Genomic DNA, 24,827 nt, shown 5'->3' with positions numbered 1-24,827 from the left:
GTAGCGTTGCTCGGCTGCATGAAGCCGGCGAGAAGTAAACTCCACAGGGCGTTCCTGACCATCCTGACCCCGGTGCGACAAAACGGCTCCTACCCCGTACGGGGTAGGAGCCGTCTAGTCGCATGCCCATAATTAAAATATACACCGTCAGCAAGTTCCGCGTCATCTGAAATTCGCAAGCTCGGAACATTAACACGCGAACTCTATTCCTTCCGATGAATGACGGCTGATCCTGTATGTAGATATATCAGCATCAGTGCATAGTTAACTAAACGCTCAAAATGAGGGAGGTACAACGTCCAACATTCGCGACACGGTGTGTAAAGGGCGACGCTGTAAACATATACGTACCACGACTTATTTTGTGCTATGAACATGAAGAAAACATATTTTCTCTTTATGCTACATAGTTTGGTGGGTAAGTGATTCACCTTCGGCTTGGCGAGAGATCTTCAGCCAGTCGTTCCAGATCTCCGTCACCGGGAACTCGTGGAAGGCGACTCCCGTTGAAGTCCGCGTGCTCGACTTGCACAGCGGCACACAGCAGCAAACCATCACAGCCCTTCGATGAGTGCCACTTTACCATTAACGTTGAGCTATTTTCAGCCAGAAAAACCATTCGTGCACGCACACACCTGCCAAAAGAAAGCCTGTGCTAGCCTCCCCACGCTTCACGAGTGTTCTACGCAGCGGGGAAAGTGGAGATTCTAAGCAGCGCCAGCGGGAGCGGTGGGAACTAGGCGAACTAAAAAAAAAGAACCGAACAAGCAAAACAAAAAGCGGCGCTGTGGCAGGAGAAGGTGAGCTGGTCGCCCCTTTATAGAGTGGGTCGTGGCCCCAAATCGGCTCTCCTTGCAGCTTAGGAAAGAGGAGCACTAAGAGGATTATCTTCCTTGCAGGAAACCGAGGTTGTACGTCGGCCTTTAAGTTCAGACACAGCCGCTGCCACAAACTAATGGGACCAATCAGGCGGCGTGTGCAAGTTACAAAGCCTTCTCTGTGGATGATTGGTAGAGCGATGATAAAACAAAAACATGAACATGGCAAACACCAAGCCTGTGCCTTTTTGACACTGTCCGATAGATCCCATCAGCTCATGGCGTCGGCTGCATCTGGACTCAAGATGAAACGCAGTATACCAAAGAAATTTCCCCGCTAAATTTAGCGGGGAAACTCTCCTTGTGACGTTTCGGTGTCAGGCGACACCATATTTTCTCCCTGCTAAATTTAGCAGGGAAGCACATCGCGTGACCTCCGAGTGTCGGATGACGTCGCAATTTCCCCGGCAAACTTGGGGGAAACGCTCCAAGCGACGTGACGTGACGTCGTAATTTCCCCACTGAATTTAGCCGGCCACAGCCCCATGCTGTAGGCCAAACAAACCCCGGGATCCGCCATGAAGCCATGCCGTAAAAAACATTTCATTTCTGCCTGCGTGTGGCTGTTTAATAAAATAGAAACAAATAAAAGAAGACAGCTAGTCCTCGGGGCAGGGTCATTCGACGGGCTTCTCCTCCGGCTTGTCGAAGTACCCGGCTTCCTTGAACTTGTCGCAGAGGCTGTCCCCTTCCTTGACCGTGTAACCGAGCGTGGCCCTCTGGTAGTAGTCCCCGCACATCTCCAGGTTGGACAGGACCGTGGAGAGGAGGTGCGCCCTCTCCACCTGCGTGCCGGGCGCCTCAAAGCCCAGCACGGAGAAGTGCACGTGCAGGTGGTAGTAGGAAGGCTGGTAGTGCAGGTAGGCCCTCAGCCTCTGAGAGGGAACCTGGAATTTCTCCATGAGTGCCTCCTGCAAGATAGGGGAGTGCCAATACCATAAAATACCGTGCATGTGCCCATATCACAATAAATAGCTCACGCTTACTCACACATGAGCAAAGGTCATCTCAAGTGCTTGTACCAGCAAGATTTTGAGCCCGTTGGGCTAACCGACTTGCACCTCCGCTTTAGCGCCTTCTCAATGCGGCAGTCCCGAACAGGCATCGGAAACAGAGCCTTGCATGTGAGCAGCAAGTGTTCAATAGTTTCTTCGTCTGCTCCACACGCGCTGCATGCCGTGTCCATCACACCAGAGTCATACATGTGTCGGTATGGTCAAGTACGCAGGGCACCACCACGGACCTCAATAAGAAGCCTACCACCCAGCGTGTTTCCACACAATGTCAATGGGCCAACCCTCCATCTTTGGCAATGCGCATAGACACACGATTGTGTGTTGCCGCACACTAGTAACCGAACGGTCTGTCTCAGAAGTTCGTACCTGCAATGTAGCCACCCATTTTCTCTTAGTCTCCGGATTGGTGTCCAAGGAGAAGATGCCAAACTTCGTGCCAAGCCGGATAACTCGCTTCCTCCACGTCGAGTTGACATTCTTCGAGTGAATGTAGATGAAAAGATGCCTAGCCAGGCGGTCTCCATCCATCTACCTGAGATTTCCGTAGTATTGCAGCTTGCTTCTGGCCTTTCGTGCCTCCAAGGAAGACCACCGACGTCGCCTCTTACAAGTTTGTTTGCTACCCGTACGTAACACCCCAACGCCTGACGTCTAAGCGCCCTTTGGTGCCGTTCAAGGTACTCACGGAGCTCGCTGGGAACGCAAATGGTAGCGTTTTCGAATGTCAGCCCAGGCACGGTGACAGCGTTCTTTCTAGGAACAACAATTTGCCAGCTTTTCATTTTTCAATGTACTCGACATGCTTGCTCCATTATAAATCACTTGAAATAATCACTCCCAGATATTTGCAATTCTCAACGGTCGTCAGCTGGAATACACAAGCAACATAGTTAAAGCTCAATACATTTATTTTTGTTGCAACATGCATGCACTGCATTCTATTAACATTAATCATCATGCTGTATTCTTGGCACCACGATAAAGTGCTCTTCAAATTTATTTCGCCTTCTACTGAATATCTAGGGATGTAGATTACAAACATCCTAATTTTTATGGAGCCGTCAGTTGAAATTGAAAACAAGCTGTTAACCTATATATATAAAAAAAAAGCAAGGGGCCCAAGACCAAACCTTGGGGTACTCCAGAATGAACGCCTAGCAATCCAGAAAAGGCACCATGCACCACTATGAATTGCTGGCTATTCGTGAGGCATGCATTTCTCCGGCTAATGATATATGAAGGAACTTTATGGTCTAAGTATACTTTAAGGGGGGACGCGGGTCCTAAAAATGCAAAAAATCGCGAAAAAGTTCATTTTTCAGAAATCCTGTATTTGGGTACCTTGCATATCCAAGCGCCTCTCTTCAAAATATTGTCGCATAATTCAAACTGAAAGTATAAAAAAAACGATAATTACGTCGCGTGGAACGCGCCCAAAATCTTACCGAAAGAGGAAACTGATGTGGAAACGCGCGCCCTCCGCGCTCCGCCGGTGCGCGCCCGTTTGCGGCCATTTTGGTCTCGTTCGGAAGCTTCCTTCTTTGTCTACATTTTTGGCGCCATTAAAAATGCCGTCCGCCCGGGGAAAGCACAGAATACCGCGTTTCCCCAGAGAAAGAAACCGAGCTACCGATTGGCTAAGAAGCACGGGCCGCAGCGAGCGCTGTCGCTATTGGCCGAAGCGCATGCCTCCTCTCCTGAAACATGTCATTCTCCTCTCTCTCCTCTCCTTCCTCGCGGCACGGAAGGAGTCGGGAGCAGCCGATATCGTTGTTTGTCGTCTGCTAGCGGTTGCGTTTTGGCTTCAAGCACATTATTTTTCGGCGTTCGCCTGCTTTGTTTAACTCGACGTCTTTAGGAGACATCGGTAGTGATTGCGATGCCTAGCGTGAAGCTTTCAACGCAACGTGCGTACGGCATTCGGAAGCGTCGGGCGTAGAACAAGAGGACTTCGGTCGCATCGCCAGCCGCGTTGCTTGCGGCGGACATGCGGCAAGTTCAGCTGTCAGCAGCTGCGTCGTCTTCCGAGGTGCCCGCCCTGATGTGAGCAACGAAGAACACAACGGCTTTGGCCCTGGTGCGTCACAACTCGACTCGCATTTCTACACGGCAAGTGAAACTGCTCAACGTGCGGCGCGGGCTGACGAGATGAAGCAGGATTTGACCGCGAAGATGTCTGCCACACAACGGAAGTTTGACCTCCTCAATGTCACTGTCAAGGATAAAGAGTCAGATTTCGGCACGCAATTTGTGATTGTGGATTTGAACGTGCTGATCATATTCTTCGCGACCGCCAAATGTGAGCAGTGCGGAATGGCCGCGCCCATTCACAAGCTGGTGCTTTGAAAACGTCCCCACGTCCCCTAAAAAAGCCCTTCTGAGGGCTAACCAATTGTTGCATATGGGGCTGCTTTCCCTACCCGTGTCTCTCCCTTAGTATGATATTCAAACCAAAGGCATTTCACCCATCTAAAGCTTCAATGTTGTTAGTTGTGCATACCCAAATTTCAAAGTCGATTTTCTCAGCTTTGTTTTTTTCAGCCTCTTCTCCGGCCAGGAAGGCTTTTTGATTCACTTGCGCTCAACCGATTTTCATAAACTTGGTACCATATTCTTTGGAATGAACTAGACTGCAAGCTAAAGCTATTTTTATTATGATATTTTGTGGTATATAAAACTGGCATTTCATTATTAGACATTGTTATAGCCCCTATTGTATGTCTTCTATTCACTTTAATTTTTTTACATGTTTATATGGTGCAAAAGAAATAAAAATGGCTTTAGCTTGTATGGCATTTCTTTAGGAAGCAATTGATACCTTTTTTTCCTTAAAATTTTAATAAGAAGGTTTTTTAAAACTTTTCCTGAAATTAGCTAATTAATATTTTATTTTGTTGATAACTTTTGACAAAGAAGGGATACCTGAAATCTGATTGCAGTTACGAAATCAGCACAATAAACTGCATGCCTGCGCAAAAAATGATTGAGATAGACCAATAAACAAAAAATAGTTTTTGAAAACCCACTTCCTCCCTTAACTAGTTTACAGTGAGGTACTCGGTCAAAAGCCTTCGACAAATCAACAAACACTGCATCCACCTGGGCTCGATCACTGGCATAGCTGGATAATTCATGGTAAAATTAAATGAGCCAAGTCACTGTTGCCAGGCCAATACGAAAACCATATTGGCTGAGGTTAATCTTACCCTTTTCTTCGAGGAAAGAAATGAGATATGTTCTAACAATATACAAAATGCGCAGGTCAGAGATATAGGGCGAGAGTCTTCAACCGGGTCGCCTCTCCCACTTTTCTTGACGGGAACAACTCTAGCTACTAGCCAGTCATCCGGCAATACTGCATCATGAACTGATCTAGTGACCATGTTTGTTAGGTATTTGGCAAACTACTCAGCATACCATTTCAGAATGCGTTGGGTAAAACGTCTGGTCCAGATGAATTTTTAGCATTGAGAGAACGTAGCAATGACAGAATACCCTGCTCAGGTATAAGATGGCTTATATTATCACTCCGTGATATTGAATTTTGATGACTCGACTCCCTTGTAAACACGGATTGAAAATGGCAATTAAATTCAAACCCAATGTTTGTCTTGTCGCTCACTGAATCGCTGTCAATGCACAACTGGGTGGTGCTGCTTCTCACCGGTGATAGATAACGCCAGAACTTTTCAGGGGAAGACACGAGAAATTTGGGCAATGACTTTAAGAAGTATGTTTCTTTCGCTAATATTATCATTCTTTTTAGCCTGCTCATAAACAGCGTGCGAATGGCGCTTACGGAACTATTTCAGTTTTCATTTTGCGCGCAAAATATTCCTTGTGATCCATGGGTTTTGGCAATAAGTCTTGCTTTTGAGGAATAAAATAGGCAATGCAATGGTTCGCTGTGGACTTATATCTTAACCACATTTCATTAACATCAGTTAACAGATCGAAGTAATTAATTTACAGTCAAACGCCTGTATAACGAAGCGTGTGGGACTGCAATAATTCTTTCTTATACACGTCACTTCGTTATATCCGTCGCCCACTTTAATGATCCCAATAAAGCAGATAAGCAACGAAATAGCCTGTTGTGCAGGCTATTTCGTAGTAGAAGCGTTCGTTGTAGAGGAGTTTGACTGTATTACTCGAGATAATCAACTACACACTCATCATTCGCCCTCTCGAAATCATAGTACATTTTCATTTCAACCAGGTTCGTGTGACATTCAGAGATATTGCATTTGAAAAATACCAGTTTGTGATCAGCTATCCGGTCACAAACAAAAACACTGGAGTCATCAAGGTGTTTACTAACAAGCAATAAATCAAGCAGGAAACAGTATGTGCTATTGACACGCATCGGTTTTGTAACAACCTGACGAAGACTATGACTGAAAACGAGCTCAAGCGGCGACTTGGACACTTTTGTACCTAGGCTAGCCACTCCCTCCTGTAACCAACTTAACATTGGGAGTTTCAGGCTCCCAACGTTAAGTTGGTCACAGGAGGGAGTGGCTAGCCCAGGTACAAAAGGAGGGAGTGCTAGCCTAGGGGAGTGGCTAGTCTAGGTCCTCCTGTTACCATCTTGGTTTGATTATTAGTGTTTGCGATTTTAAGTAATCAGTTACATGAGTTACCTCTTTTGATTATTTTTCTTTTTTTAGACTTTCTCTTTTGTAGACGGTTCCAGGTGTTATCCGAGTTCCAAAAAAGTTCAACTTGCACCAAGCACTTTCTGCGTTAACAGCATCTCCCAGTGCTAGCTACTATAGCAACCCTGCAACCTCGGGAGCACCAATCTATATGAATGAGACTGTAGTTAGGCGGTACCACTTCAGTGTCCCGAATGCCTTCATGCAGCCAGGTTTCTGATATCATAATTACATGTGGGTCGTAAGCACATGTTAGCACCTCCGGTTGGTCAGCGTTATTAACGATAGATGTCACAATTAGTGATATCAACCTTAGCTACCTATCGCCTTGCTCCTTTGTCATGCAGTGTAATCGGATGGAGGATGCCCAGTCTGCCCAAGCTTTACCTTATCATTTTCTTTAGGTAATCTCAGATGGAAACGGTGCCGTTTATTTTGAGTTTGTTGTAGGAGAAATACGCCTTGTCACCTTTTTTTCTGTTGGATTGCTGGCTGCCCCAAAGCAACTTTCTGACGGAGCACACCTGAATTAAAAAGTCCTCACCGATAGATGTATTTGTGCCTTTTTGGGTTCTTGCATTTTGAAGTATTACCTGTTTTTCTCCGTAATCCATAAGTTAGAGTATGACGGGACATTGGAAGCCTCCGCAAAACTTTTCCAGGCATGGACGCGCTTGATAGTGTTTGAATGCGACTTCTAAAATTTGTTCAAATATTTCCGTGAGCACTTCATCGTTTAGTGAAGACGGACTTTCATTTGGAGGCTCGTTTAGGCAATAGGCAATAGATCATCAAGTTATTAATAATAATAATTGTATTAGAAATGAACAAAGCGAGTGTGAAGTCAGACCTGCCTAAGCCACATTGGGCTTGACTGGCAGCGTCTTACAATCAGTGCAACTAGCCGTACGCAAAAGGAAACATGTAAAATAAAATTCACACAAAGAAATTAAAGTAAAAAAGCAAAGTAGTGAGCACTTTACAAACTAAAATTTCTCAGGGATTTCTTGAGCTTGTACTTTGTTCTTAAATTAAAAATGCTAGAGGGTAGTTTGTTCAGAAATGCTGGCACATAGTATTTTTTATTTATTTCTACGTTCTCCGTTTTATTTTTTCTTTCTTTTTTTTTTCTACATTATTTCTATGTTTTCTGTTTTCAAGATGTTCCAGTGTGAATATGTTCTTAAAATGCTTCTGCCTGGGTCTTTATGAGGTCTTCGCTAGACGTAACCCAAGCGGACAAGTTCTCAAACCATTACTATGCTTTAGAAGTGTTTAAACATCAGCACTAATTTTTATCAATATTTCGTGATCAGTTGCCCCCGAGTTTGACTGAATGCCACCACAAACTAGACGACTCAAGATATATGCACACCACTTCATCAGAAGAAACAATACTATTGGTTATCATGAGCCCAAATCGAGTGCTCCCACAATGCTTGGGTCGAACCTATGAGCAGCATTCAAATATCGTCGCTGGGGGACTATGCCGACACTACGACCTCCGAGATACATCATCAAGTACTGCGAAGAAGAGATAGAAAACAAAAATTGATCGCTTTTATTCATGTATGCAATTGCAACGCGCACCCTAAAAAACAGTAAAATATTTTCTTGGTCAATGGCATTGCGTTTGAGCCAGACTTGTACACGTTACTAAAGAAATGTAAGGAATTACAATTACCCATGGCTAAATCTTAACTAATTATCATTACACCTTTATAAAGGTAAGCAGTGATGTGATTGGCCTAAGCCATTTTGGAGCACCTTTTGGCACAGCCAAGACAGTGTTTTGGAGCAGCAAAAGTGGCTTTTGGAGCATATATTCTTAGAAAAATAAATATTTGTTTTAAGTGCTGGACAAACGAAGGCCACTTTGTGTTGTGGTGTGATGCGACGTTTTGGGGTGGAACTCGCTGCTTGTGTTTTTGGTGCTGAGACATCCCACAAGTATACAAAGCTGTAAGCGTTGCCAAACAATTCTGAAAAAAAAAAACAAAAAAAAAAAACACTTGCTATTGTTTTACTGGTTCCCGACGTGGCAGATTTTTATAAAAAGTAAGCAAACATAAAACAATGCGTTGCAAGCGTCCCGGCTGGTTGGTGCCTTTCGTGCAATCATGTTCACATGCACGTGAGGGCAATTTCGGCAGGCTTGCAATTACACGTGATTCGCCGCGCGAGCGGAGACAACGGCTGTTCGACCGAAACCGAAACCATGCCACTCCACTCCGCTGCCAACTGGTTCCCAAAATAGTATGCAAAATGTAACTGTCCAGCATACGACAATAAACAGTCCAGCGGCGCGTGCTTGTCAGGCCGGGAGGCGAGGTACAGGCTAAACACAGAAAAAAAAAGAACCTGAGCGTATCGGTGCAAAACATTGCGAAATCAAGGTCAAAAAGTTCTTGGAGCGCTTTGTGCAACGACTAAACTCGAGACAAACAAGCGCGGTGTGCGGGTTCAGCGTGCAGAAATTGCCTTCGTTGCTTTAGCTCGCTTGTCAATATCAACTTTCTTTCGCGGTAGATTTTTCACGTACCGGGGTCCCCCTTGAAAGAAAGCCTGCCGAGACAAAACCTAGGCAATCAAAACTTCGCCAAGCAGTCACTAAGTTAAAGAGGGATTTTTATAGCAGCATATGATTTAAACAAGAGCAGGAATGTCGATGCGTTTCAGTTTAGAAAGCGCCATGTCTGCAGCGACGTGGGGACAGCAACACACGACGTCGCGTGACCACGGCGACTGTGGTCGCGCGAGCGCTTCAGCTCACAAAGTAACTCTCGCCGCGCAAAAACATGGTTTTGTTTCACAGCATGACAGCATGTCTGGAACCCGGCACACTAACGTTGGAGAGTCCGCACACGCCTTTGTCTATCACTAAAAAATTTAAAAAAAGAAAAAAGAAAAAGGCGCGAGACGAGATTCCGGAGACGACGAGAGCGTGAAACGCAAGACGATGGGAAAAATCATGCAAGACCGAATAGACGATTGATGCAGGGTGCTTTGTGTCGGGCGGCGTCTTGTGCCAACTAGCTCACGCATGCTCAATTACGGTTCTTAGTTTAGTTCCGTTTCTGAAAGGCGACCCAAATTGGTCCTTTGGCGCAGGCTTGGCGCAGAATAGCCATATTTCGGCGAAATGTAGCAGAATGTAGCAGGGTTAGCCCCTTGGCACAGTTTGGCGCAATTGGCGCAGCAATCACATCCCTGAGTAAGCGACCGTTACTTCAAAAGGTCATCCGTTACTTTTGCAGCATTACTTTCACCCTCACTGTCCCAGGGTAAGACACGAAACACGAGTGTTATGGAAATGTTTATTGTTGTCGCAGAGCAACATCTGGCTCTAAAATGTCTAATTGGACAATGTTGTTTGCCGCGGAGAACACGTTTTCAATCCACCCTTTTCCAAATAGGTGCCGCCACCTGGATGCGTGACTGGGTTTGAGACTGAGTGGCTAGAAAACAATGCACTCACAGGGCCTCTCCTACCCGTTCGACATGCAAAACATCAGCCAGATCCTGTTGGCCCATTGAGACGCAGTGACCTAGTTATGGCTCCCCCAAACTTTGGTTCTGTCCCCAGTATGGATTATCTTCGTCCCTGAAGTTGGCGGAAGGAAGTCCTCTCTTTCTCTCTTGTACAGAAAAGGAAGCAAAGAAAAGAGCAAAGGGGCAAAAAGACAAGGTGTGCACAGATCTGCCACAACAACTCATGTGCACTCTGACTTTTTTTTTTTTTTTTAGTTTTCTTTAAAAGGAAAGATTTTGACCTTGTGAGTTTGCCTAATATCGTTTGCACGCATCAGTGCGTATCAGTGTGGTTACACCATCGTTGTGGGCAACCAAGTGGACGAGCTACACTTTTGAAACAGCCAAGCCACAAAAAAGAAAGTTTTTTAGGTGACATTATGAAAGGTTTTGAGCATCTGAAGAATGCCAGGCCTTGTGCTTTGTAAGTGCAGGTGACAGTATGATTCCAATAAAGCTTACCCTTAAAGAAAAAATTTACATATATACCATATTTTACAGTGTATAAGAAGCATCGCTATATAAAACGCACCCCCCTTTTCGCAAGTTTCTAAGTAAAAATTAGTATATAAGATGCACCTGTGTATAAGACGCACCTATATTTATGCACTTGCATTTATGATGCATCATTGGCATTGAGCTGTTATAATAGTTGAAAAAAGACTAATCAGCATCAACAGGAGTTCTTTCAGAGTTAGTCAAAAAGAAAAAGAAAATATACATATAAGACGCACCGCCGAAAATTTGGGGAAAAAACTGTCTCATACACCTGAAAAGACAGTACTGTATGTATATATATTTTATTTTTATATATTTTTTTGTCCATATTTAAAGTTGCTCCTTTTTTCCTTTGAATGGAAACGGAAACATAGAGGATTACAATCATTCCCTTATGTAGGAAAGTAAGACAATTACTGTACAATAACCTTATATAATATGACATTACTTCCTTACAACATTACAGATAAGGGATTAGAGGTAATTTCGTTACTTGTAACAGACTACACGAGCACCTCCTCCATGACGTTTTTAGTCTGGCTTGAGTGGTCACGTACTAGAGGAAGGGTAGTGAGCTCAGCGAGCGCTCACGGCTGCCACACTCCGTGTCGACGCTCCAGAGGGCGCCACTAAAGCATGTGCTGGATAGGCCGGATGAAGCGGGTGGCTAGGGCGGCTCGCCTTACATTTGCTGCGCAACTAAATACTAATTCAGCATGACATTTCATTGACCACAAACGACAGCAAACACGGGGTAAAGATCAGCTCGGAATGGGAGCCACTTCACGCTGTCAAACGGCCAAACTGCAAGCCAAGACTGCTCGCTGAAGGCCTTTGGAACGCTCGGAACCGGTCGGATCCTCAAGCCCATACCACCGCAGCGCCACCGCGTACATCCAGGACCTTTCTACGCTCGCTGCTCGTCGGGGCCTGATCCCACTAGTCCTTTCTAGTATGCACTGCCTTTTCCACCGCTTGGTGGTGGGTATGTCGACGGATCATTTCTTGTTTTCATACTTTATCAATTGCACTTGTTTCTTTTCTGATCTAAAACACTGAACAAAAACTACTTTCAGAAATAACTGAAACATTTCACGCCACTTATATTTTGTATTTCGTCTAAAAAAAAGCTTTTAGCGGCTCTGACCAGTAGTAAGGCCAGGACCAAAAACGTCACAATGTCGTTACATATCGCGCGCTTTCAACACCGCAGGTCGCCCTTGTAGGTGGAGGAGGTTTCCACGTCGTCCGGTTAAAATATGACACACAGACATTTAGTTACTCTCTCCGTGCCTGCTGGCTTGCCCGAACCCCAAGAGATGTGAAAACTGCAAAAAAGGTTGATGCTTAAATATGATCACAGGGCCCCTTTAAGTATGAATCAAGTACCAGACGATGCTCTTTTATGTTCCCGACTACTCTGGCTGGCGCAGTAGATCTTGGCACGGAAGACCTCAAGCGAGCTGGAAAACACTGCCTTCACACATAGAAAGACATTGAGCAAAAGTTCACCAAATGGTGTCTGGCAAGATTTCGAACCGAAAGCATGTCACCTAAAACCGTCCAACCACACCGATCAAAGACGAGTTTCAAGCACCATAGCAAAGGTGCCAGGAGCTTTGGGATTTCGAACGGCATGCCCAGAACCGAAGCTACTTACGTAGACCTTGTCTCTGATGTTGCGCAGCAGGGGGAGGTGTTCCTGGGTGAGGTCCCTGAGGGAGCGGAGGCCGCGCCGGTGGCACACGGCCAGCACGTACAGGTTCTCCGTCTGCTTTGTGTCCCACTTCATGTCGGGCAGCAGCACAAAGCCCGTCTCCTGGTCCGGGTCCTCGTAGAGGATGCGCTCTGTCTCCTTCTTGTGCTCCAGGATGTTGCACACCCACTGCGGCCGGATGCCCGAGAGACGTTGTGGACGGTCTTAGAAAGTAGACCGATGAATAAACGCTACACTCTGTCTCCCCCTACAAAGAACTGTGGCGGATGCTATGAGTAGGATTTCACACTTTCGGGGTAGATTTCTCTTCAAATTCAGTGATGTTATTATTTCTTTTTTTTTCTCTTTTTCTCCCCACAGATTTTGTGTTATTTTTCCCTGTTGGACAACAAAATCGGTGTTAATCGGGCCCCATGTTATAGAAAAAACACGGATATAAAATTTCGCAACCTGAATTAGAGCTCGGCGCGGGCCGGTTTAAGGTGGCAACGCACCTGCAGTGAAAACTGCTGTGATGTGATGTAAGGCTCCGTGACTTCCTTGTACAGCTGCGGTGTTTCTGCGACCATGTACTGGGTCTTTGGCAGGTACTTGTCGACATGTTTCTGGGTTGCGGGCCAGATCACCGTCGCTGTGAGTCCTGCGGAAAAAAAGTGAGAAGGGAATTTCACCGGCAGTTTAGTGGCCCAAATAAACAGGTCAAGCAGATGTTCAGATGACGCCGATAAAACAATGTATTATGAGAAACGTAGATAACTGCAATAGATGTGAAGTTAAAGAGCATGTCCCAACAACTATTACTCGCACGTCTCCGTAACTTCGAGCGTAAAAGAATGGAGGTCTGTGCTGAGTACAGTGATGTCACATTAATATGGACATCTCCATTTTCCCCCAAAATTATCCACAATGTGCGTCATCCACAAAAATGGATATGAAGCTGTAACCAATTGTATGAAACTGTCACGCTTAAAGACTGAGGCATTAACTATAAATAGCTTATGTGTTTACATTTGCGGCCATTTTGCCACACCAAACTGCCATTGCAGCTTATCGTTCGTGTATCCAGGAGCTTTTTTCGGGGAGGGGGGGCTGCGGAGACGGTTGCAATGTCCGTGATTTGGTGTGCAGAGGGGAAGGGGGGAGGGGGGTGGGGTCAAAACACAAGTCGGTACACCCATTTTTGGCGACTTCGAATTTTCTCCCATCTGGGCACCTCATTGCCTACATGATTTCTGGTTTTGGAATGAATGTGTTCTTGTTAATGGGGTTTCACTACTGCGTCAGGGTGATTTTTTTATTGCTGTGCATAGGTAAATTCTGCCGAAATGCCTGATATGCTTACGGATGCACTATCTGATTGAGAAGTTGTGAACCAAGTCTCGAAAGTGATTCTGTTTTGTTTCCCACGTGATGAAAATCATTGTCGTGTCCGTGGCAAATCGACGGCAGTGCGAGCTTGTCTTGTCGACAGAATGCAGCCGTAACAATAAAATGTCGTTGGACATAAAGTGTGAAATGCGCGTCAATAACCATTTCATTGACGAAATGGGATGCAGAGTCTGGCAGGCCAGGAGGTTTTTATTAGCATATCAAAGGAATTTACTTTAGTAGAGTAGATTGTTGGGCTAGTTGGTTTTGGAACTTGGAATACATTTTAGCGCTCAAAACACAAGGACAAAAAGACGAGAATGTGGTGTCTGATTTTCGACTTTTAGTCCTTGTGTTCTGAGCGCTAAAATGTATTTCAAGTATTTACTTCTTCAACACATGAAGCTATCGACTAATGACGGCCTTGTAGTCTTTTTTATTTACTTAATTGGGTCTATCAATGCGGGGATGTGTGCGATTTATAATCCTAGGCAATTGTAAATTACGACAAAAGTATACCACTCTCAAGTAACTAACCGGAAAGGACAGGACAGACCGGCAGATGTTCCTAAAAAATCCAAACATTCTATGTTTTGCTATTTTCCTGTTGTGCAGTTACGCAACCCGGCACCACACACACGCTCTGCTTCTTGGCTGGCAAACCTAGATTCACACAATAGTGTGTGAACTTTGAGTATGCTTGATGATGCTACGTTGAGACACTACTGGGACATCTGTTCTTCATATGTCGTGTGAAAGACTAATCGCTGAATTCGTTGCATGTGGCCATGCCTCATACGACGCATGGATAAAGGCACACTGACGTAGCAGCATTTGACTATGTTGTGGGAACTTGCGTCGAGTTACAACTTACAGCTGCGAGTCAAATAATAATTGGGTTGTGTGTGTGTTTATACAGCCTAGAACTTGGTCTGCCTCAGAGGGGCGACGAGTCTCCCAGCTGTAGATGAGAAATTTAGCCAGTGCGGTACAGCCGCTAGCGTGGGGTCTTTAACGTGCATCACGCAGTAGTGATACACGACCGCACGCCGGTACGATGCTCATCCAGATCGAGATGGGCAGGGGTGGGGCTCGAACCCAGGATCCCTGGGTTCTGCAGCGCGAGCTTTCGCTCCACGTGCTCCGAGCTGGTGTGCGCTAGACCACTCGGCCACCGATCCCCCCAGCTGTGAGTCACCAAGACATCCCTGTCGCTTAGTATGAATTTAAGCGTGACAATTAATTCAAGGAGCGGTTGTATAGTCAAGCGCACCTGTATGGATGGGTGTCTACTCATGGTCGTGTCGACGTAGCTCTTCACAGCATGTTACATCGTTTTGAGTCAGGTCACTTAAGGGTACAAATGACGCTCTTCATTCAACATTCCTGAATTTGTGATGTTGAATGTTTCAAACAGGTCGATGAGTATTGACACATTAATGTTTGTTCGTAATGAGCTCAATCATTCAGAGGCAAACATAAATAATACACACTCGTCATTGTGCGAGTCCCATAGGAAAACACACACAACGCCCAGCAATGGGAATGGATATGGCAACAGAAAGCCGCCGTCTTGTTTGTTGTTGTTTACCTTGTAAATGGGTGTGTATTATAAAGTCCTCTGTATTTCGGGGTGAGGGTGGGGGGGGGGTGGGGGGGGGTGCTGAAGCCGCACAAGCCTCCTCCCTGGGTACGCAACTGGAGCTTATGAGGGTCGTGGACCAAACAGCACTGAATAAGCATCATGGCAAAGCCAGAATCTTTTTTCCTTTTTTTTTTTTTTTTTAAAGACGGAAAGGAGGGAGGGGGGAGGCTGAGGTTGTTGGGATATTCACGACTTGGGGTGCGGAGGGCGAAGGGAGAGGGGGTTCAAAACGGTGCATGTTCATGTTGTAGCGCTATACCATTGGTGAGCATCATTCTGCCTGGCTGAGTGAAGTTTTGGCTCCACAGAAGTATGCTTGCAACTGCGACTATCGAAAGTGCAAACACGAGTAAGTGCAAACAAGCATTGCGATCTAGCAGAGCAGGGTTTCTTCAAGTTACCGAGAGTTATTACGGGTCACTGCCAGTACACTCACCAACTACCGTAAAAGCAAAGTGCGCAGCTTGTCAGAACAAACAAGGACCAACCTGGTCAAAAAAATTATATATTCTTTAACGTCTTTTACTTTTTTTTTTGGGGGGGGGGGGGGGGGGGGGGGGGGGAGGACAGGGGAGGGGGAGCGTAATCGGCGTACTGCTGCCAAATTACAACATAAATTCAAACAATTACTCCGCTAATTGTCTCAAGGACATGTTCATGCGTACGCGTCATAGATGCCACTTGTATTCTCTTCATAAATGCTCCATCCAGATTGCTTGTTGACACGAGCACAGACTGGGCCTCTAAGAGGACACCATGCGTGACGTCCAATAGAGAAAAGGGTAGCCCTCGTTGAGTCAACATTGATACAAAGCTTCCTTAGTCGCTGGCAAGACGAGAGCTGCAGGGCGTCTCTTACGAAGGCTCGACCTCAAGCATGCGCTTGCTGCCTATGCCTTGCGAAACGCTCATTCTATGCCCAAATGTAGCGCGGGTGGTCTGGACCAGATGTCACAGACTCTGCAGTAATCATTCTTTTTCTTCAAAAATTGCGCGATATTCACAACATTTTGAAAGGAAAATGGGGCCCATTTTCGCCCGTTTTCGGTAACTGGCAACGTGTATTTGGCAGCTTCGTCAATTTCCATTTTCCCACCGAAAATTTGAGAAAATCACATATTTTTTTTTAATCAAATTATTGTTAGTGCTGAAACCTTGGCATTTGCGGGTTTGGGCTGCTGGCACTACATTCGGGCAAAGAATGAGTGTTTCGTGATGCTTAGTTTATTTTTGCAGTAAAAAAAACCCTGTGAATTTTTTTTTTTGGGGGGTGGGGGGGGGAGGGGGTGTGAGGGGGGTGTTGTACTTAAAGGGCAACTCTGCTCAATTATGAAGATATTGGGATAATGAGTGATTTCGGATTAAAAAGCCCTATAAAAGACACTATGTAAATTGCTTAACAAAAAATGGGTTATATATTTTTAAATCTAATTTTAAACATGAGCAGAAATCGAAACCGAAACTTCAGCTCCGTCCGGCAACATAGGCCTCCGGCCGCAAAGAACATGGCTATCACGTGGTACGAGACGTCACGTGACCCTCTACACAGCAACGGGCAGGATTGGGTCGGGCGTGTGCGAGGCGCAAGTGTCGTCTGCACCGCACTCTTCATCACGTTTTGGTGTCTACGACGCTCGACAACGTCGGCACAACAGTGGCATTAATCTGCGCACGTAGTGTCCGTAGTGTGGGCGAAACTCCTAGAGACAATAATCACGAACGGTGAGACAACAACGGCGGTTGTGACGCGGGAGACGGCAGTAACAGCGGGGCCACGGCAGGGCGGCCGGACGGCTCCCAAGAAGCGCGCTGCGCAGGCGCGTTACGTCAATCACGTGGACTCCGCTGAGCCCCAAGAGGAAACTTTGCCAACATCACCCACTACGCTTGCCCGGAAAAATAAAACAAGCAAAAGGAGGGCAATGGTGATGACGTATAGCTCAATGCTGGCTTCGCCCACGCTGTAGCCTTGACTGCACTGTTTGTTGGGTCTCAATTCGCCTGCTCGAGTCAACCAACTTCGGCAACTTGGCAAGTTGCAAAGCTTGCCGGACCGTTTAAGAAACAATTAGACTGAACTAGGTCGTAAAATTTGACGTGTGGTTTTCCTAGGTGGTACTAAAGAGGAGTGCATTGTTTTTTTCAAAAACAAAAACGAAGCGGAGACGAAGCGGAGTTACTCTTTAGACATTTTAAACATTATGTGAAGTGCAAGAAATAACTGGAAAAAAAAAGTATGAGTGGCAGTCAAACAGCGTAGGAACCCGCCACAGAGAATGTTTGGTTTGGCTGGGCATGCTCGCTGCTTGGTAGGGCGCGATGGCGCCAAGGGGGGGGGGGGGGGGGGGGGGGGGGCAAAGCATCATGGCCGGCGTGACCTAGCGTGCAAGCTACTGGAAATTAGCATATTGTATGATTCCACATATGGTAAGTTATTTTTTTCCCCCGAGTTTTACAGTTGTTTATCGAAAGACACATCAGGAACTACCAACTTCCTGCTAATGAATATTAATAGGATATGACTAGCTTGTAGTCAGCCTTCTATGACGGAGGCACCCCTTTTACAATGTATTCCCGAGCGATGTCGGAGTGTAAAATGAACAGCATAAATCAGCTCAACTCTTCACAAAGGTGTCTTTAAGGGGTGCATTTATCATACTAAAATTTCGTGAGTATAGGTTTCCAGAAACAAAAATGAGAAAGAAAGAAACGCTATATCAGGGGTGGCCAAGCTGCGGTGCTTCGTGTGTTAAAGTGCGACTCGTGGCTCCCCCTCCTCTTTCCCCCCCTATTCTTCCGCCTCCCTCGCAGTCCCACAAGCACTTCACTTAAAAGAGAAATGGAAAGCGCTTTAAATCGCAAGAGAGGTTGCAGTTTGGTAGCCTTGTGCTACTGCTACTGCACATTCAGTCGGACTTCTTTTGACTCAGATAGATTGAAGGCAGTTCGAGTTTCGTCTGTTGCACTGGACAAAATTTGCCATAATTCGATCTGGATGAGTTTCGTACCGGCACACGTTCGTGTTATCACTACTATGTGATGCAGGTTAAAAATCCCAGGTTAGCGGTTGTACTGCACTGGCTAAATTTCTCATCTACAGCTAAGAGACCGATTAACGATTACCGCTGTGGTGTAATATAACATAATATAATATCTTTATTCAACCCTGGAGGGTTGCGACACCACAGAAAGGCCATTGGCCCATACCTGAGGCCTGTGGTGCTGCACTACTACATATTGTGAAAAAGAAACAAATAAATAAATAAATATGACAATGAAGCATGCAAGGTTTTTTTCCATGGAAGATCACTGCTGAAGGAAGTCCGATGCCTCCTTGCACCAGGCTTTAAGGTCCTCCTTCTCCTGGGGTGGACAGTCAGTCAGCGTCTTTGGCAGCGAGCGCCAGAGAGTTACACACTTCACCAAGACAGAGTTCTGGTGACGCACAGTGCGACCAAACAGTGGCTGTAGCCCACCAGATCTAGTAAGGCGCAAGCTTTTAACCAGCGGGAGCTCCTGATCTCTTGGTATCTCCATCAAGGCTGTATAAACATACAGAGCAAACCATTTTTTTTTTTTTTTTGCAATATGTAAATTTTAAAACATGGAATTACTATTTGAAATGGAAACTTGAAAGTTTCCTTGCAGTTAACACGCGAAAGCAGATCCCAGCAAGTGTACGGTAAGATCGTCTGCGCTTCGAAAGCGCCGCGCTGCCGGTGGCGCCATCTGTGAGTGGCAGCATCAAGCAAACTGTTTTGTTTGTTTTTTCCCCCGTGCACCGCCCAAAAGACACCTTTGTGGAGAGTTTCATTGCGCTTACTTTACTGGCTGATTTATGCGGTTCATTTCACGCTCGGATATCGCTCGGGAACACCCAGTGGAAGGCGGAGTCTTATAAGAAAACCAAAAAAAGAAAGGGGCGGGGGCCAGGCGTTCAAAAGATGCCGTATCCTTCTCACCTTACCAGCGATTCTATATCAACATACCATGAACATCCGACGCCAAAGTGCCGTTGTAGGATGTGTAGATGTCGTTGTGGAAGATTTCCTCCAGCTTCGTGTCCCCGGTGAAAACGGCCTCGTATTTTTCCTTGCTGAAGGGACGTTTTTCGACGACCACAACCGCGGTGTCGGTGGACTTGCCAAACGTCCCTTCGACGGACATGAACTTTGTGCGCGAGTCCTCGCTCAGGACTCTTCGCGGCACAAAGTTCTCGAACGAAGCGAGGTGCTGGTAGTCATCGCCGTCGCTCAACTTCACCTTCTTGATTTTGTCGCCGCCGTTTTCCATTTCGTCCAAGTGTCGCTTTGTTAGGTCCGTTGCCATCGCGTCTGCCGCCATTTTTTAATCGCAACAGAAACTCGTCAAGTTGTCTTTCATAATGGCTAACTTTCAGACTTTCTTCATTGCTTGCCAACCATTTTACTAAACTTAAATAAAAATAAATCATACACGCACTTACGCAAATGCTTTGAATTTATTTCAGCTCCACAATTTTTAATCGGTAAACGTTTTGATCGAAAGCTACCAAGCTCAACAAAATATAAACTGTAATGGCTAATGACGTCTCTCATTCTTATAAATACACGAAAAGATATTTAAACGACCTACATTTAATGGAAGCACATTTATGGAGTTAAATAAATAAAATCTCCACGGTCGACTTCTGTTGTTTCGATTCCGAAAGTTCGCCTTTTCCGGTTTTGTGCAAACAACACACACGCTGTTTTCATCGAACCGCGTGCCCCCAGCTGCTTTTAGCACCGTTACTCCCGTTACTCACAGTCGAGCAATAATACTGCACTTCAATATGAATAGCCCCGTGTGACGGCAACAACCGGGAAAAGGCCGTTCATGTTAGCCAGCCTCACACCAAGATTCCTTCGCATCTTTCCGCAACGGTGCATCAAACTCCACAGCCGTTGCCTCGCCACCTGCACACCGACCGGCCTCAAAATACCCAAAACAATGAAACTGGACAGCCCGCAGTTTCGGGCACTCTTCACTCCCGAGGTGAAGGAACTCGTCGACATCTTCCGACGGCACGGCCACGAGCTGCGCATCGCCGGCGGCGCGGTGAGGGACCTACTGATGCACAAGGCTCCGCAAGACCTCGACTTCGCCACGACCGCGACGCCTAACCAGATGAAAAGCATGTTTGAGGACGAAGGGGTGCGCATGATCAACACCAAGGGCGAGAAGCACGGCACCGTCACCGCACGGATCAACGACAAGACCAACTTCGAGGTGACGACCCTCCGGATCGACGTGGTGACCGACGGTCGCCACGCCGAGGTCGAGTTCACGACGGACTGGGAGACGGACGCCAACAGGAGAGACCTCACGGTAAACGCATTGTTCCTCGGCCTAGACGGCACGGTCTACGACTTCTTTCACGGCATCGAAGACCTGGAGAAGCGGCGGGTAGCTTTCGTCGGCGACGCCGCGCAGAGGATCCGAGAAGACTACCTCCGGATCCTCCGGTACTTTCGGTTTTACGGTCGCATCGCCGTCGAACCGGACTCCCACGAACCCGAGGTCCTGACGGCCATCCGGGAGAACGTCGGCGGGCTCGGCGGAATCTCGGGCGAGCGGCTTTGGGTAGAGCTCAAGAAGATACTGGTGGGCAACTTCAACAGAGAGCTAGTCTGCAGACTAGTCGACCTGGGGGTCTCCCCGTTTCTCGGCTTGCCGGAGTCCCCGGACCTGGTAGAGTTCGAAAAAGTCTGCGAGCGCTCGAAGCACCTATTTCCGCAACCGACCACACTGTTGGCAGCATTGCTCCAGACCGAAGCGGAAGTCTTGAACATGCACGCTAGACTAAAGCTGTCGGCGTACGAACGAGACCTGGTGCTCTTCGTTGTCAAGCACAGGTGCGATAAGAAGTGTCTGGGCGACAGGCTCAAGCCGTACCAGGCACTCCTCTTCACAACAAAGGGCAAGGTCGGAGACGTCCAGGAATGGATCTGTGAGGTCCTAAAGTACAGAGCAGACTCCGAACTGCTGGAACGGTTTCGGTGCTGGGACGTGCCCAGGTTTCCGGTCAATGGAAACATGCTCCTTGAAAGGGGTCTCCGGAGCGGGCCAAAGTTTGCAACGGTCCTTGGGAAGCTGAAAGAGATCTGGTTCGAGAGTGACTTTTCAATGACCTCCGACGAACTGCTCCAGAGGCTTCCCGAGATCCTCGCACAAGTCAAGTCTGCCAAGACAAAGAAGACCTGATGCTTCCCTGTCCATCCTTCAGACACCCATGACACAGGAAGACAGCAACTCACCACTCCAGAGACACTCTTTGCTTTATTAAAGACCGGCTTGAATCCTCGGACGTTGCCACAGCTGCGAGCTTTGCATTTACCGTTCGGTGCAGGCAGCCATACCGAAACGGATCTTTTGACAGTTTGATCCAAAACAGATCCGCTCAAATTGTGCTCCCAGAAAAAAAAAAAAACCCGGAAAAATAATTCCTACGTAGGCAACTGTAGCAACGGGTCTCCAAAACCAAATCACAAAAGCAAGCCTTGCGAGACCATAAGCTTTACAATCATCCGCTACTTTGAAGTTCGTTCGATATTTGCAAGTGACGCGAATTAAATAATCCTAACTCGTCTTTCTGAAAAGAGTTTCTACCTCTCATACATAGGGCTCGGAAATTCCGGCAACAAACACTTAACCTTTTCTCAGCCACACGTGGCAAAATGCATTTCGGCGTCCTCCTTCCTGTGAGCAAAAACAAAACCACACGCCGTCGCCTCCGGTGTCCCTTTTATAGACGCGCACAAAAAGGATCCCGCGTTGTCGCATAAACGCCGCTATTTTCTCTCCCTCCAAAGCGATAGGCACGTCTCGCCACACCTTGTTCTCGTTATACGAACTGGGGTGGGGTACAAACACCACTTCAAACACGACTACAAGAAAAAAAAAACACCCGTGCGTATTTGTGCTACAACAGGTACCCACAATACTGGCAGTAAAGGTGGGTGGTAGGAAGTATGGGCAGTACAAGACACCACAGTATTTTCTTTTTTTAGAAGAGATTTACAATTGTGCATCTGACTGGTAGTGGCTCGTAAATCACTTCTTCCTACATTGTAGCGTCATTATTCGCTATACTGTATATGTAATGGGTGCCTAAGAGCTTGTGCCATAAAATCCGCCATAAAGCACAGCAACTGGATGTGGAACATTCTATATATCCTCCTGAAGGTTCACTCTGCTGGTTATTAAATTATGATGAGCCGTAAAATTTAGACTGTAGAAGAGCAAAACAAAGAGGCCCAATATTTCTTACGACTGAAACTGCTTACAACAGACCGAATGAGACGGTAGTTCCGTTTCGTACCACAAGACAAATTCAAGTTTCTAGGAGTATCCTCGAACAATAATATATACAGAGAAGAAAAAAAATATTGAACTGCGACGCACCGCTTTTAGTTGTTGCATTTTAAGCACAATCTCGAAGGGTGAGCCCTTTTTCCTGACACCCACTGTGTTTTCTACAACTTGTCCGCTTCCGACGGACTAGGGGAGGGGGGTGTGCGCGGAGACGTTTTGTGGAAAACAAACTGACCACACGAGAGCGATGGATAAAACGATGTGCTCCAATAGATTTTTGGTCAAAAAGCGGACTTCATCGTTCCTGCTAACCTGCAGCTCAAGAATAAGGCTCAATTCTGAGGGCGGCAGAAGGGGAGGAAGGGACGGTGCACGCCCTCTTGTTGTTTTTTTCCGAAACTCAACAGGACAAAACAAGTGAAACAAAACAGCGAAAAAAAAAGAAAGAAAGAAAGTAAGACCTGGAACAAAACAAGTGGCAGAAGACGAAAAAAAAAATATATAATGTGGGCGACGGCGGAGGTAGGGTGTGCTTCAGGTGAGAAGGATGTCGATGTCGCTCCAATCCGAGTCCGAGTCCTCAGTCTCCGAGAGGATTTCGAACATGTCCTCCAGGTTGAAGGGGCCCAGCATGTGAGTCTCCGCGACGTCCAGGAAGTCCCACAGGTAGAGGCGCTGTCGGGGGCGAGAAGACGAGGGAACCGTCAAATACTTCGCCGGGAAGAATGTATTCCGCTCCGCCCACTATTGCAACTAAATGGCGGAGCCAGAGTATTGCTTTCCTTTTCCCTGTGCCTTAACGCATCTTGGACTGGTCTCTTTACTGCCCTACTTCCCTAAGTGGCACTAAAGCGCGTTGCAGGAGCCAGCAACCCATGCTCTCGGTCGTCGCAGTCCTGGCGGTTGTGGAAACGCCGGTGAAAAAGGCGAGCGGAGACGGGGGTCGCCGCCGTCGCGGCATCCCGTCTTGTGTCTGCCAAAGGTTCCATAAACTGTTGCGGCTGGAGAGCGACGTCGCAGCAGAACGGGCGTCCGCTGCGTTGGCCTCCGCGTCGTGCCGCTGCCACGATCGTGGCAGGCAACAGCATGGAACGTCTGACGTCATTACAAGGAAGTAACGATATCTTGGCCGCCCTGCTGCTTAGAATTAAGCGTCCCAGGGCATCAAGTAGACAGGGTCACCGCCAGCCATGTCCAAAGCGAGATTGTTCAAAAGATATTTGACTTCTCATGAAAGGAACAATGTCGAGTCGTTCGTAAGTAATTTTAGACGTCAAGTCGGACATTATCTTGAGATGTTTTGAAATTTCACCGAGTTGCCCTTTCAACACCATGTCGATCCACGGAAGAAGTCTCTATTTTATGAAACTTTCCAATGAGGTAAGTTTTCCTTCCATATTTCCACAAAACAAAAGAAAGCACTTTAGCCACACCTTTCTGGAAAATCAGAGTTGCGGTATGCAAAACTCGTTACCGAGATTTCTTTTGCGTGGGCTAGATTAGTTTGGTTCGCATGGTGTATGCAGTGCACTGCAGAAAACAACTTGTATTTTACAGTGACAGAAAATAGACAGGAAACGTAGAAGGTACAAAAAATAGACAGGACGACGTCTTGAGACGTCGTCCTGTCTTTTTTCTGTCCCTTCTACGTTTTGATGCTTCCTCTCTACCCCAGTCTCAGGTTAAATCAACCTGGTTAATATTCACCAGCTCGCCTGTACCCTTACGATTTTTTCTATAACCTTTTTCTCTTCAATCAAGTATTTGCAGCTTTTTAGAAGCCCCGAAAATGGGTACAATTTGTTGTCTATTTCTAGTATTGAGTGTGTGCCTTCGATGACCCACAACTTTGATATCTTTGGTTAGTTGTGTCTAGACCATAAAAATGGCACGTGACCACAGAGAAGAGAGTGAGTGAGACTCAAACTGGCGAGTTCTCGATCAACGATTTTCGGGCGTAAAGAAAACAAAATTTGAGCTGCAAATTATGTTCTAGGTAGTTGGGCTCTGATATGTCATGTAAAAATAAAAACCTTTGCAAGCAAAAATATCCTGTCAGTGTCCCTTTAAAGGGAAAATGAAGTGGTTCTGTATTTGAGAGAAAACACTTTCGTCTTTATTTGGCCTCCAGGATCACAAATATCGAGGTTATTTATCACTTTAACGCACGGAGGCGGCAGA

The 24,827-nt window shown here is 46.5% G+C and overlaps 3 protein-coding genes across 4 annotated transcripts in view; 1 reads left to right on the top strand and 2 right to left on the bottom strand.

The window, feature by feature from the left end:
• Window positions 1-1,424: 1,424 nt before the first annotated feature.
• On the bottom strand, window positions 1,425-19,696 carry LOC8035706 (m7GpppX diphosphatase). The gene is made up of 4 exons (XM_002400110.4): window positions 19,301-19,696; window positions 12,793-12,938; window positions 12,242-12,466; window positions 1,425-1,789 (listed from the first exon to the last, which is right to left on the bottom strand). The coding sequence occupies exons 1-4, from the start codon at window positions 19,653-19,655 to the stop codon at window positions 1,496-1,498; spliced, it is 1,020 nt and encodes a 339-aa protein (XP_002400154.4). The 5' UTR covers window positions 19,656-19,696; the 3' UTR covers window positions 1,425-1,495.
• A 294-nt stretch (window positions 19,697-19,990) lies between these two features.
• On the top strand, window positions 19,991-21,636 carry LOC120837465 (CCA tRNA nucleotidyltransferase 1, mitochondrial). The gene has a single exon (XM_040206849.3). The coding sequence runs from the start codon at window positions 20,169-20,171 to the stop codon at window positions 21,534-21,536; it is 1,368 nt and encodes a 455-aa protein (XP_040062783.2). The 5' UTR covers window positions 19,991-20,168; the 3' UTR covers window positions 21,537-21,636.
• Window positions 21,593-24,827, bottom strand: part of LOC8035709 (probable E3 ubiquitin-protein ligase makorin-1) — a 30,094-nt gene continuing 26,859 nt past the window's right edge. For both annotated transcript variants that reach the window (XM_029973913.3, XM_029973912.3), the window contains one exon: window positions 21,593-23,321. In XM_029973913.3, the coding sequence (XP_029829773.3) occupies window positions 23,181-23,321 (141 nt within the window). In that variant the 3' untranslated portion in view covers window positions 21,593-23,180. The remainder of the gene's footprint in view (window positions 23,322-24,827) is intronic.

This window comes from Ixodes scapularis, unplaced genomic scaffold (assembly GCF_016920785.2).
Source record: "Ixodes scapularis isolate PalLabHiFi unplaced genomic scaffold, ASM1692078v2 PGA_scaffold8__174_contigs__length_109621045, whole genome shotgun sequence".
In the NCBI taxonomy this organism is placed as follows: Eukaryota; Metazoa; Arthropoda; class Arachnida; order Ixodida; family Ixodidae; genus Ixodes; species Ixodes scapularis.
This window is presented reverse-complemented; position numbering and strand designations above follow the sequence as displayed.